The 15,142-nt window shown below is 40.8% G+C and overlaps 1 protein-coding gene across 1 annotated transcript; it reads left to right on the top strand.

The window, feature by feature from the left end:
- Nucleotides 1-2,305: 2,305 nt before the first annotated feature.
- Nucleotides 2,306-14,854, top strand: LOC147469770 (uncharacterized). Its single transcript, XM_086547122.1, has 9 exons — nucleotides 2,306-2,610; nucleotides 4,808-4,874; nucleotides 5,515-5,530; nucleotides 6,132-6,584; nucleotides 6,716-7,000; nucleotides 8,248-8,419; nucleotides 8,921-8,988; nucleotides 9,085-9,100; nucleotides 14,780-14,854. The coding sequence occupies exons 1-9, from the start codon at nucleotides 2,344-2,346 to the stop codon at nucleotides 14,852-14,854; spliced, it is 1,419 nt and encodes a 472-aa protein (XP_086403248.1). The 5' UTR covers nucleotides 2,306-2,343.
- Nucleotides 14,855-15,142: the final 288 nt, after the last annotated feature.

The raw sequence follows: 15,142 nt of genomic DNA, 5'->3' as shown, positions 1-15,142 counted from the left end.
CTTGCTGGGATTACCACAGATTAGTAGTCGAAAAAACTCCTCTCGCGACATTCCCGCGAGATCAGTGGCAGTCTCACCAAGTGGGCATCAAATACGCAGCACCCAAGGGACATACCAACAACACCCTTTACTGCCAGTACCGGGACATTGGTCATCGGATGAACTGCTCAGCGGCCCATATTGCCTTTCCTTCCAATGGTGGTCACAATGGTGGAATTCTCCTAAAAACTATCTGTCTACTATCAACCCGAAACGTGTTTTTTTTTCTGGCGTGGGTAATGCTCCTTACTGGCCACATTCTCAGACTGTTGCCATATGCCGGCCTCTACTTCTAAGTGCTTGTCTTCAACACGGTCCTTCCTGTCCTTCTCAGACTTGGAGATGAAATGCTGAAGGATTTGTCTCACCTTTCATTAAACCTATTTTTGTATATATATATATATATATATATATATATATATATATATATATATATATATATATATATACATATATATACATTTGCAAAAACGATAGTGGTTTGTTATTGTATATGATGGCATGAAAAGGTACATAATAATTGTTCAAATAATTAAACAAAGAACATTTTCTATTGTACCTCTGGATCTCTCTAGACTTCTTATTTATATGAACATCTGCATCTTTCATTATATCTTCACATATTTTTATGTGCATATTTTTTGTATTTCTGTATTTTTCCATTTTGCGTTGTGCCCATGTATCTCTACAGCTTCCATTGTACCCCTGCATCATTCTGTATCAATACATATTCCATAGTATCTCTACATCTCTACATCATCCATTTTACCTCTGCATTTCTCTGTATCATTACACATTTCAAGATATCTCTTAAAATTTTCTATCTCCCTCCCTCTCTCTCTCGTCTCGTGAGAGATATTTAACAACGTCGTATAATTCGCGAGTCTTATATAGTCAGAGAAATGTCATTTCCTTTATGCTATACAGCAACGTTTAGTAGACCTCGTCACCTGAAAACACTCGTTACATCATATTTCCTGATTATAAACAACGAGATATAACTTTTCTTTCTTGTCAGCCATAGAGTGGTTTATTTATCATATTGCATGTTTTATAATTGATTTTTAAGTTCATGCTATTCATAGTTATCATATTACATGCCTAATTATTCTATCGAACATTAGCATAATCGAAGAAACAGACGCAGTTTGAATGGAAAAGTTTACACCTATTTTCATTTAAAAGTTTTTATTTTTTGGCCTTGCTTATGGATTATTTCTTTGTTCTCAATATACATGAGGGCTTAAACTCAACTTGGTGGTCGGAGTTTAGACACTATTGGGTGTTCGGCAGCAAAAGTGTCGTACCGTTTGGACAAAGCCAGCCATGGCGCTCACAGAGGGACCCCACCCTCGGTGACTTGCCTTTGAAATGATACTCTTTACAATTATTTTCTTCTTCCTTTAATAAAACACTGAGTTCACAAGGCATTCGGGGCTAGGGCAGTTTGTGTCAAATAGTATATGTAATTTGATTTAATGCCTGATACAGTATTAGTCCCACGGCAAATACCTCGTTTCTAGTTTGTTTAATCATTCATATTGGAATACGAAGTCAAGGTGAATGTGTTAACATCATTTGTTTGAACATGAAAAAGTTTACTTCTTCAAACAGCAATTGTGCAGATTAGCAGTCAGTAAATAGATCTTGTGCAAATATAATACATTACATTGCACATCAATTAAAGCAAAATGTATTCTAGCTTTATGATATTTTTGCTTATTCGACACGTAAAAGTCATCCTTCACACTGGCGATTTAATAAGGTTACAGAAGCAGTCTTGAAAATGGATATTACACGACACAAATTGCTTGCTAAAAATGTAAGGTTAACGTTGTAGTTAAACTAAACTCTATTGTGTTTACATGAACGTCTTACTCTGATTGTGACTATATACTTTCATAGCCTTTAATTAGCTGTCTGCTGTAAGAATAAATACAAAAATATACCCAGTGCACGTTTTGCTCTTGTGTATATATTTTCCATATCAAGCACTAGGCAAATTTTGATTTTTTACGATCTCAAGAATGAATGTAATCCAAGTCAAAGGATTCTAAAGCCCCGTCCACACCAGGATACTTTGTTTGGAAACATTGTTTCCAAACTGTATGCAAACTGTTTGGAAACAGTTTGCATACAGTTTGGAAACAATATTTCACGTGTATCTGTTTCCCATCCAGAATGGGAAACATTGTGTGTGTGTGTGTGTGTGTGTGTGTGTGTGTGTGTGTGTGTGTGTGTGTGCGTTTTCGCGCGCGTGGTGACAATGAATCACTCAGTACCCGCACGAGGCTTGGAGTGACCATGTGGTTAACAGAAAAAACTCTACAATTAATTGAATTACTCCATTCATCCCCAGTATTGTGGGATGTTACAAGTGAAGACTATAAAAATAGAATGAAGAAGATGGATGCTTTGAGGGAAATAGCCACTAAAGATTCTGTGAGTGTTATTGATACAGAAAAGAAGATAAAATCTCTCAAAGTACAGTTCAGGAGGGAACATATGAAACTAACTTCACTGAAAAGAAGTGGAACTTCCCCAAAGAAGTGTGCTTGGTTTGGTTACGAGGCCTGTAAGGTAATGTCAAGGGGAAGCCCGAAAAATCACCCGCCGAAGCGGCGGATGGCGGCTTAGGGCCGAAAGGAAGAGGGAGGGGGCCCGTTCACTTCCCCGTGGGGAGACTTATTCGTCCCACACCCCAGGTACAAGTCCCAATTAAGATGGGTCTGGTTACGTGTGTTCGCCACCTCTATTTACAAACGCCTGTAATAAAATAATAAAAGCATGAGAAATAAGGTCAAATTGACTGACGTAAAAAGGAGTTTAAAAAGTAAATTAATAAAAGTATCAAAAACATAAAAAGAAAGGCAAGACTCCTTCAAAAGTAACAAATTAAAAGGAACATATGTGAGGGCATCTCTGGCTGGGCTGGCCAGTAACGTATTTATGTCTTCTAAGTAAACATACAAAGCACGTCCAGCAATTATCCCTATCTAGCATGTAAAAGGGTCAAACACAACCTTTCTTTGCTGCTCCAGCGTCGCCACAGGGAAATCCAGGGTAATCCAGGGGGTAAGTACACAAACACCGAGTCCAGAGACAACTCCCGTTCTTGGTTTATTTGGAGCGCTTTATATACAGGCCGTAGGCGCCAACGTGGCAACAAATTATTTTACAATAAAAGTAATCACATCTCATAAAACATATACAATTACAAAAAAGGTTTAATTAAAAGTAAATACAAGTAAAAGTCATATAAAAAGGATACAAAATGGCAAAGTAAAATAAAATAAAATAATGAACACAAAAATCCACGTAACTTATCAATAAAACACTTAGTATAAATTATAAAACAAAGCGCAAAAATAGAACATGATTATAACGTAATGTTAAATACAAATGGATCACTTGAAAGACGTCCCACTGATTAATAAAGTAAGAAATAAGACTGGTGACGTGGCAGATCGATGGCAGATCGAAAGTAAAAAATGAGAAATTAAAATATCCACAGTTCAAAAGACAAGTAAAAGCAAAAATAAATAATAAAATCAGTAAGTATTTAAAAATTAAAGTATTTAATACAACAAATAAAATCAATTATAATAAAAGAGTTTAATAAGAGGCGTGGTGGGAATTTCCATTACGAAAATAAATAGCTATAAAACTAATTCAGTAAAATTATGTAAAAAAATAAAAAAGGTAGATATAAAATACCCATCCACAGCTAAGACGTACGTAAAAGTTGGTAAGAACTTAATAAAAATCGATAAAAAGAGAATTGTTCAGCAGTCTTATCCGCACCCGAGGGGTTCGAACCCCTCGAAAACACAATGAGGAACTAATTGTATAAAACATAAAAACCATTTATTTGTACAAAATAAACTACATGGTCTTGCAGCAATAAGTAGTGTATTGTTTGCGTGGGCGGGAATCATCTCCGAAGTGCTTGAGTGCCGCCCCTCTGGATTACCTTAATTTCAAGTAAGGATTCGGATTCGGGATTCGGGATTCGGGATTCGGGATTCGGGATTCGGGATTAGGCAGAGGGGAGGGTAGGGGAGTAGGGTACAGGAGGAGGCGAGTAGGAGAGTGTAAGCGAGAGAAACAGAACGAAAACAAGTGAAACGGTAAGTCGAGAGGGGATAAGGAGGAAAGCAAGCAGAAGGCAAGAGAAGAGAAGAGATAAAATAGACTAAGAAAAAGAAAGGGAGAAGTTAGCACGAAATTAAAAGTGGAGAGTAAATAACAGGCGTTAGCGAATGAAGATAAAGGAAAATGAAGAACGAAAAGATGAACGAAGGAGGAGTGTGGAAAGTGTGCGAGCGAGAGAAAACGAGGGAATAAACAGGAAAGACGGAAGCTAGTGAGAGGGTAGGAATAGACCGAGTTACAGATAGTAAGAAGATGAGAAAAAGTGGAAAGTGAAAAGGGAAGATAGCAAGAAAGGTTCTGACCGATGAAAAGGAATAAGGAAGGAGTACAAGGAAAAGAAAACGAGGGCAAGTGAACAGAAACGAATAAAGAAAAGGAGAGAATAGGGAGACAAGAAGAAGTAGGGAAGAGAAAACGAGGGGCATAAAAGATAAGGATAGGGAAGGTATATAGACATAAGCTGTAGTGGAAAGAGGAGTAGGTATGAATGCTAGTAAAGGGGAAACTATGAAAACGAGGTAAGGACGAGGAAAGCGGTAAAAGGGGAGACTAAGGAATAAGGGCATGGATCAGGATAAGGGGGGGAGCGGGTAGGAGGTCGGAGACCTCACAGGCCCTCCTGTTTTTGCTGCAAGGCCAAGAATCCAGGAAGTCGGTGAACAGACACACCAGAGAGAGAAGTAAGCCTATGTTATTATTATTATTATTAATATAACATAATAACTGTTGTAAAAGTAGGTAAACAAAGAGATGGCATTTATGCACATATACAATTTAATCTGAAACCAATGCACAACAGACATTTACAGCCAGATTTCAGGCACACTGTTTTACTAAGCATAATTATCCTGCCAAGGAATGCGTCCTTCTGCTGAGACAAAGTAATTTCTAAACTCCTTCCTTATATACTGTGCAACCACAGTACTCCTTCGTGGTACATTTTGCAAATCAATGAACCCTTCACATGCATTACTTTCTGCTCTCCACGATCCTGTAGTTATCGTAGCGTAGAAAAATATGCAAATATATGCATGTCAGAATAACACTCTCTACCTTGCCCGGGTGTAAACCAATAGGTTTTAGAAATACACTGAACTTAGATGACAAGATTCCAAACGCATTTTCTACTATCCTCCGTGCCCTACACAATCTGTAATTAAAGATCCTTTCAGGGGTAGACCTTTCTAGATTTCCTGGAAATGATTTCAGTAAGTAACGTGACAAAGCAAAGGCGTCATCTCCAACAAATAGGTATGGCACAGGAATTCGTCCCTCTGCAAGTGGCTGCTCTGGAGGTAGCCTGAGCCGGATCTGCTCTAGTTTCTCATGCAGACTTGTATATTTGAACACACCTCCATCCGAAATTCTGCCTTGACATCCTACATCTGCATATATAAACTGGTAATCTGCATTTACGCACGCCATGAATACAATACTGTGTGTCCCTTTGTAGTTGAAGAAAAGGCTGCCACTACTCTTTGAAGCTTGCATCTGAACGTGCTTCCCATCTACTGCGCCAATACAGTACAGTGTGGAACGTTCCATCTGTGGGCGAACCCATCTGATTCTTGAATCTTCCGTAGCAGGAATCTGAAGAGAAATATACTTATTCAGTGAAATATAGCACATGCACACACAATATGATTCCCCTGTTATTGGAATAATGCGATAAGGAGGAGAATGACCATGGGTAGCTTTTAATAGTAACCTCTCTCTCTCTCTCTCTCTCTCTCTCTCTCTCTCTCTCTCTCTCTCTCTCTCCAGAGATGATACAATACCCAACGCATTGGGGTGTGAAATGAAAGACTATCAGATTATTCTTAAAAAAATAATGATAATAATAACACCAGGAACAGTCACAACTGCAAACCATGACAATAATAAGGATAAATAACAATGATAATGACATCAATAACGTAATAATAGTAACAAATCAGCCAACAAATAACATTAACAGCAAAAACAACATTAACGACAGTGTTTCATCAAGATGAAACACCTCAAAGCACTTCACAGCCCCGTTGCTCGTCGGCTAAAAAAAGACCTGCTGACGAAGTGAAGGAAGCATTTCACTCGATGAAGTCTCTAACAGAATATGTCACTACACGGGATGAGTATCATGTGTTCGGTGAAAATGTTACCCATAAACTGAGAGGCTGCGGGAGAAGTAAGCGTGAGGTATCAATGGCACAGCATAAGATTAATGAATTAATTTTCAACTTGGAAATGGGGTACTATGGGGATGGCGCGACTCAATACCCCCAGCGCAGTTCACATACACCACACATGTATTCAGGATTGCCAGTGGCACCATCGCAAGGCATCCCAGTACTTTACCAACCCAAGTGGTGCCTCTACTCCAAGTTGCTCTCCTTCACCAAGTGCAAGCAGTAATTATTGTGAATACTGATTCCAACAGCAATACGTTTTTTTTCCTTTAGTAAGCACACCTTTCATTTTGCTTTTAAATGCCACTAATGTAAGGAGAGAGACAGAGACTAACCTTAATATAACCTTTCAGTGCTGAGATCAGAGCTTCACAGACCTCAGGAACCACAGTTGAGATGGTATGCTTCGATATCCTGAAGGTGTACATGAGGCTAGTAAAGGAATCTCCACTTGCAAAATATCTCAGTGTAATAGCCAATCTGATGTCGGGTGTAATAGCCTTTCTGTATTTTGTATTCTTTCGAGATATTTTCGGAGCCACCATCCGTAAAAGTATCTCAAAGTCACTAGTGGACATCCGAAGAAAATTGATGAAACCTGCTCCATCTAGTCTCAATTCCTCCACAAGCAAGTTACCGTGAACGGACCCTTTTTCTAAAAACTTTCTCACCCATGTCTTTCTCTTTTTCTTGTCCTTCCTTGACTTTAACAACAGTACGAAGTAAAATACAAAGGCTGCTGCAGCAACTTCTACACTCATCACAGGCATGACGACAATGAGATGTGGACAGGAAACATTGTTTGGAAACAGTTTGGAAACTGTTTGGAAACAAGGTTTCGGAAACAGTTTGCATACAGTTTGGAAACAATGTTTCCAAATAAAGTATCCTGGTGTGGACGGGTCTTAATGAATATTTATCGCCCATTTATCAAAGCTACATATGATGGTATTTGTATTACATCTTAATTTATGAATTGGAGTATTGAAATATATGTCAAGCTACTTATTTTAATCTAATTAAATGCCTTATCTGCAGCGTCAATTTCTTGAAATCATTTCACTTCATGGGCACTGTCGGACGTACGACAGCGAAAGTGTCGTACCGCTTGAACAAAACCAGCCGTCACGCTCACAGAGCGACCCGTGCCTGTGTGGCGCGCCTTTGAAAAACATTTTTTTTTATAGTTATTTGCTTCTTCTGATGAAAAACACTTTTAAGTTCATAAAATACATTTCTTGTTTGCTTTAATAATTCATATCGGAATGTGAATCTGAGTATGTTAACATCATCCTACTTTAAGCATGAAAAAAGTTTATTTCTTCAAAAAACTAGTTGTGCAGATTAGCAGTCAGTAAATAGATCTTATTTGTGCAAATATAGAATGCATTCCATGACACATCAATCAAAGCAAAATTTATTCTAGGCTTATTCACCTAGGAATGCTATACTTTTCATGATAATTTCATTACAACAAAAGTTATCCTCGCATATTGTGCGTGTATTACAGAAGTCGTGTTTAAAATGGATATCGCACAACACACAAAATTATTATTATTTGCAAACATTATAGGTTATCACTGTAAATAAATTAAACTCAGGTATTTTATTGTTTTACATGAGTTACCGGCTTGATTTACTTCAGTTTTCTCTGAAGAGAGCCTTTGCTGCCCATTCAATCTAAACAAATTCGAACGTATTACTCTAATTGTGACTATATACTTCAATAGCCTTTGATTACCAGTCTGCCCTGAGAATGAACATAAAAATACGCCCAACTTGAAACTTGAAATACGGCAGCAAATAATTGCGAGTTTTTGGCAATTATTGCAGATAATGACGCTGCAGATAAGGCCTTAAAAAGTTTATGTTTACATAACTTTAGCTGTAAACCACCTTCAAAATACTCCTTAAACGGCCTGATGAGACATGAAATAAAAATCAGGAAATGTTGGGCATTTTCGCCCTTCGGTGATGGTTCGGGCATGTTGTTGGTGGCCCAAGTGCATAGGTTGGCACAAGCGTGTGGGCAGAGGTATTTCGCGAAAGAGTTGGAAGTAAGGCAGCGAATGATTGGGGTGATTGCCAATTATTGCATAAAAGGATGCTGCAGATAACGCCGGATGCTTTTATTTTTTTTTTCAATACATATAGGAAAGATCAGTGTGAAATATGGGCAAGAAATATTAAGTCATCATCCCCATGTCTTTGATAATACCTCCTTGATACTGTACAATACATGCATGTGGATTTTCTGTAGATGTTTCGAGTACGTGATGTGTGAAATGATGTAGTGATGTGCTTCGCCCCAGCCATCCCTCCAGGACCAATGCACGAGTCTCCCCTTTGTCGCCACGAGGGGGAAGCGGCGCCAAGAGATGGCGTTGCCCTGGAGGGCCTACTACTCGCTCCCTCCCTGGAAGGAGGGCCTACCACATGCTCCCTCCCTGGAAGGGGGCCCATAAATACCCAGGACTCGTGTATGAGATCTTTCACCACTCGTCGACACTCGTGTATGAGACTCTTAATGCCTCATCCCTTGTTCCCATAAAACACAGCAACAACTAAAATATAAGTCTTGTGACATCGGAGACACCCTGGGTTCCGGGGCCTCTGGTGTTGCTCGGCATTAGCTGTTTCTGTGTTTCAATAAAGTAAAAAAGTCGAGTAAACGCTGTATTCAGACCTTTTTGCACTTTTTGTGCCTTGCCTGCACCTTCAGTGCTTTACTTTTGAAGGTAACACGAGACTACAGTAAAAGTAGTCGGCCCCCACCCCAGACCCGCAGCTCTCTTCTACCACAGGGTAGCCCTTACGGGCTGACCCCTGGGTAGGGAGGCCCAGTAGTCTGGGGCGTCCTTTGGGCGCAACTTTTCTCTCCTCCTAAATTTTTTCCATATTTCTGTGTGACTTTCCTGAGCCTACGGGAGTCTCCTTGTGAGCTCCTGTATTCGCTTGGGGGGTGGGCACCAACTTACCGTCCCTCGCACTAGGCAGGTTCGGCGGTTGGAAGGTGTCTTACACACAACTCCGATCCCTTAGTTGGTACTGGAGAACGCAACCAGGCTTCCACTAAGGGGGGGTGAGGACGATTAACTGTAAGACTTGTTTTATTTTATCCTCTCTTAGCTATTGGGATTAGGTTGATCCAACAGTTAAGGGAAAAGGTAGTCCCCTCAGGACAACGGGCTTTGGCCCAGGGTTCGGACCTGGTCCGACACCCAGTATGATTGATTCCCCGGCTACCCTTCCTCCTCCCCAAGGAGGAGGGGCGACTCAGACCCTTTCTAAGACCACTTTGACCAGTAATGGAACCCCGACCAATGACCGACCCAGACGACACATTAATATCCCTCCCCAGAACGCAAGGTGCGTGAACATCCGTTGCATGAAAGAAAATCAATCCTTGCAGAATGTCAACCCCTTTATCATTAAGAAGGTCCTTGATGGTCAAGTGGGAGGCAGTTTTGATTTTGTCCGAAAGTTGCGAGATGGTAGCCTCCTTGTGAAAGTGCAATTTAAGTCTCAGGTTAACGATTTACTTAAGCTGACGCAGATTCATGACATTACAGTAAAAGTAACTATTCCTGTTGGCCCAAATACCTGTAAGGGAGTAATCTTTCACAGGGATTTGAGGACAATGGAAGAAAGCGAAATTCTTGATGCCATGAATGACCAAAACGTTGTGGACGTAAATTGCATGACCAAGAAAGATGGGAATGCGCGAACAAAGACCGGATTGTGTTTCTTGACCTTTGCTTCAAATAAAATTCCAAGTACTGTCAAAATCGGATATGAGATTGTTCAAGTACGACCTTACATTCAAAAGCCAATGCGGTGTAATAGATGCCAAAAATTTGGACACACCTCATTAAGATGCAATGATAAGGATACTAACAAATTCACTTGCGGTAAATGTACTGGAGATCACGATACCACTGAATGCACGGAAAAGACACTCAAGTGTGCTAACTGTGGAGGTCCCCATCAGTCAGGCTCTGCTGATTGCAGTAGCCTGAAGAAGGAGACTGAGACATTAGCATACATGAGAGAACACGATGTTAGCTACCGTGAGGCCAAGAAGAAAGTGGAAGGTTTGACAAGCAAACCCAATACTTCTTACGCCTCAGCAGTAACTAACACTGTTTCCAGTGCAAGCAGTGTTAATCAGCAGCTCGCAGTTAAGGACCAGGAAATTGCAGAATTGAAAGAAACGGTAAAGGACTTAATGAATCAGATTAAAGAATTGAATAAGACAATTAAAGAAATTGCTGAATCAACCCAGCAAAAACAGCATCTTAAGGAGGTCGATACCAAATCACAATCCGGATCGCACCTTCTCGTCCAGGCGACCCCCACTAGAACTTCGTCTGGTGGTAGTTCTGCTCGTAAGAGCAGATCATCCTCCGCCGGGCGTCTCTCTGGTGGAGGGGAGCAGGCCATGGAGACTACTGTCTCCAAAAATTCCCGAGAGAGGCCCTCGGGAAGCGAGGGAGAGGAGGAGGCGCCTCCCTCCCAAAAAAAGAAAATAAAAACCACCGGACAAGGCACTTCCAAACCCCATAAAACGTAATCCACGCGTATACCATCATACAATGGAACTGTCGAAGTCTTAGATCAAAAGTAAACTCTCTTAGATTATTAGCCTCGTCCTATGCTCCCGATATTATCGTACTACAAGAAAGCCATTTAAACGACCAAGTCTCTGACGAGGTCGTATCGCTAAGAAACTACCATCTTTGTAGAAAAGACCGAGAGGGAAGGGGTGGAGGCGGAGTCGCCATGTACATCCACCAGAATCTCCCTTTCATTGAAGTGACGATTAATTCTACTTTGGAACACGTCGCATGCAAAGTAAAATTCAATAACACGTATCTGACTATATGCTCAGCTTACTGTCCACCTGATAAAAGGTTAATCTATGATGAGCTTTTTGCTATTCAGGACAGTCTGCCAAACAATAAATTAATTCTAGGAGATTTCAATGCTCGTCATACATCATGGGGTTCCCCACGGGTGAATGGTAGAGGTGAGCAAGTAGTTAAGTTGATCAACGACTCTGATCTGGTTCTTCTAAATGATGGTAGTCCAACGCGAATAGACGATAATACCGGTAATTTGAGCTTTATAGACCTATCACTGGTTTCCTCAACACTAGCAGCCAAGTGCCTGTGGCACACCATTGACGACTCGTTGGGAAGCGATCACCTTCCTATTTGTATTCAATATTCATGCGACACCTCGAGGACGCCTTCAGCACCCAAATTTAACGTAAAAAGAGCAGATTGGGTCGCCTTCACAAGGAGCGTCAAGCTCGAAGTTGTTGGAGAAACCATTGAAGATAAAGTAAACAGTGTTCAAAATTGTATTATAAATGCAGCAATGGCAACCATACCTAAGACTTCGACAGATAGCGTTAAGCATAGAGTTCCATGGTGGACACCAGATTGCCGCAGGGCGCTATGTGAACGAAATAGGGCCTACAGGCTTTTCCATAATAATATCACCAACGAGAACTTTCGCAAATACAAACAAGCGAGCGCTAGGGCTCGTAGACCAATCAGACAAGCCAACAGAGCCTCCTGCCGAAGCTTTGTCTCTACGATTACCAGCCACACCAACTTATCAGAGGTTTGGTCCACAGCAAATAGAATAAATAGGAAAAAGTCATCAAATAAGATCAGAAATATAATTCATGAGGGAAGTAATTATGATGAACCTAGAGACATTGCTAACACAATCGCCAGGCAGTTCTCTTATACAAGCAGCTCGGAAAACTACAACCCTGCATTCCTGACCACCAAGGAAGCAGCCGAGCTGCAACCAATTCACTTTGCCACAGGAGATAACTTTGATTACAATAAAGATCTAACAATGAATGAGCTTGTCCGAGCCCTAGAAGCCTGTAGAGGAACATCCCCAGGCCCCGATGAGATTCGATAGGAGATGATAAAGCATCTTAATCATGATGACATGATTAAGTTGCTAGAAGTGTACAATGATATTTGGAAAAGCCAGACTTTTCCAAATTCATGGCACTTCGCCCACATCATTCCCATATTGAAAGGAGGGGGAAATCCCAGATCCGCCATCTCTTACCGCCCAATTGCGTTGACAAGTTGCTTATGCAAGGTCATGGAAAGAATTGTTAATAGTAGGCTATTGCATTTTTTAAATACCAGAAATTTACTAGTTGACGAGCAGTGCGGCTTCCGAAAGGGACGCCAAACTCTCGATCAGCTAGTAAAACTGGAAAGTCACATTCATGAGGCATTTGCCAAAAAGCATTTTTTGATATCAGTATTTTTAGACATAGAAAAAGCCTACGACATGACTTGGCGACATGGCCTACTCAGAAAACTTTATGCTTTCGGATTACGTGGAAACTTGCCTTGTTTTATCCAAAATTTCATTTCTGACAGAACGTTTTCTGTCAAATTATTTTCTGACAACGTCACTTTCTCGGACATTTTTGTCCAGGCAAACGGGGTCCCACAAGGAAGTGTCTTGTCTCCCACATTATTTTTATGTGTAATAAATGACATTTTACCATCTCCTCCTCGGAATCTTAAATACTCACTGTACGCCGATGATTGTGCATTATGGCACTCCAGCAATAATGCAGAGTTCTCGGCAAATCAGATCCAATTGGCACTGGATATGATTCATAACTGGGGCCTCCAGTGGGGTTTTAAGTTTTCCATTAAAAAGAGTATTGGCGTGGTTTTTACACATAGGAGAAAGCCCAACATCAGGCTAACTCTAGACAACCATCCAATACCTATTCAAAATTCAGCTAGATTTCTTGGACTACTCTTTGATAGTAGATTAAATTGGAAAGACCACATTGGTCAGTTAAAGAATAAATGTCAAAAAGCACTTAATTTATTAAAGTGCATTTCTGGACACAAATGGGGAGCTGATAGAAAGTCTTTACTGATGTTATATAAATCCCTGATTAGGTCTAAAGTAGATTATGGGTCAATCGTGTATGGCTCGGCAACGAGCTCAACTCTGAAAGGTTTGAATGTAGTACAGAATGCGTGTTTACGAGTCTGTCTTGGAGCCCTTATGTGCACTCGCACCGAGCGCCTAGAGGTAGAGTCGGGAGTACCTCCCCTCCGTCTTAGACGCGGCCAGCTTGCGCTGACCTATGCCGCAAAGGTAGCCAGGCAGCCCCAACATCCCAACAGGGATGTTTTGCGCCGGCAGGTAGGGCCCCAGTATCGCGGCGGGAAGCCGCTGGGCAATAGACTCCATGACCTCACAGAAAAAGTCGGTATAGATCTCTCTACCATCGATACCCTGGTTCAATCAAATATAGCACCGTGGGAAACACCCAATTTTTCTACTGTTGTAGACTGGCTACCATCAGCCAAAGCCACGGTGTCGGAGGTGGAGGTACGCCAGAGGTTCAGAGAGATCCTAATTAAACATCTTTCCTTTTTTCATTTATATACCGACGGGTCCAAGACAGACGAGTGTGTGGGAGCGGGTGTATGGTCGACTGAATGTCAGTTGAGATTTCGATTGCCGAATCATACATCGATCTTTCTTGCCGAATTATTTGCAATTGATAAAGCTTTAGATTTTGCCCTATCGACGACCCACGATAGAATAGTCATATTTTCAGACTCGTTAAGTTCAATTAAAGCCATTAAATCACTAGAAACCACCTATAATGAAATACAGGGTAATATCATTCGTAAAATGCATAGTGCCAATAAATCAATCAAACTGATATGGGTACCTGGACACTCGGGTATCCATGGTAATGAACAGGCTGACAAACTAGCCGGGTCGACTGGCGATCTGGAGCCTGGTATTATCCATACAGATCTCAGGTGTTTTGTCTCTTTTATAAAAGCAAAAATCCATCTCCTGTGGCAAAGTGAGTGGACCGACCTCACAATACACACATTCAAGACAAAGAAGAGATTACATGTGGGACACAGCCTACAGGAAAATTAGAAGGGAGGAGGTGGTGTTGGCCCGAATAAGGGTCAATGCAACAAGATTGACTCACCTCACTCCCTATATAGAAAAAAATTTCCCTCCTAAATGTGACCATTGCAACAACAACCTCACAATGGCGCACATATTAATAACATGTTGCAAATACAATAATAATAGACAAACCATCAAAAATTACTTTCAAATTAAAAATATAGAATATAACATCAAAAATTTATTGTCAAATAATGAAAAAATAATTCAAAAAGTAATCACTTTTCTAAAGGAGACAAAACTTTATGACCTTATATAGATTGATAAAATAAAATGGAATCATTGGCTTAATAACCTTGGCCTGTGCCGCTGGTTGATAGCCAATAAATCCAACAAGCAAGCAAGCAAGCTGGATCGACACTCGTGTATGAGACTCTTTATGCCTCAAACCTTGTTCCCTTAAAACACAGCAACAACTAAAATATAAGTCTTGTGACATCGGAGACACCCTGGGTTCCGGGGCCTCTGGTCTTGCTCGGCATTAGCTGTTTCTGTGTTTCCATAAAGTAAAACAGTCGAGTAAAACGCTGTATTCAGACTTTTTGCACTTTTTGTGCCTTGCCTGCACCTTCAGTGCTTTGTTTCGAAGGTAGCACGAGACTACAGTAAAAGTAGTTGGCCCCCACCCCAGACCCGCAGCACTCTTCTACCTCAGGGTAGCCCTTACGGGCTGTGACCCCTGGGTAGGGAGGCCCAGTAGTCTGGGGCGTCCTTTGGGCGCAACTTTTCTCTCCTCCTAAATTTTTTCCATATTTCTGTGTGACTTTCCTGAG

This window comes from Penaeus japonicus, unplaced genomic scaffold (assembly GCF_977035675.1).
Source record: "Penaeus japonicus unplaced genomic scaffold, GWHDUDI00000001_assembly GWHDUDI00000019, whole genome shotgun sequence".
Taxonomy (NCBI): Eukaryota; Metazoa; Arthropoda; class Malacostraca; order Decapoda; family Penaeidae; genus Penaeus; species Penaeus japonicus.
The sequence above is the reverse complement of the archived record's forward strand: the minus strand, read 5'-3'. Positions and strand labels throughout refer to the sequence as shown.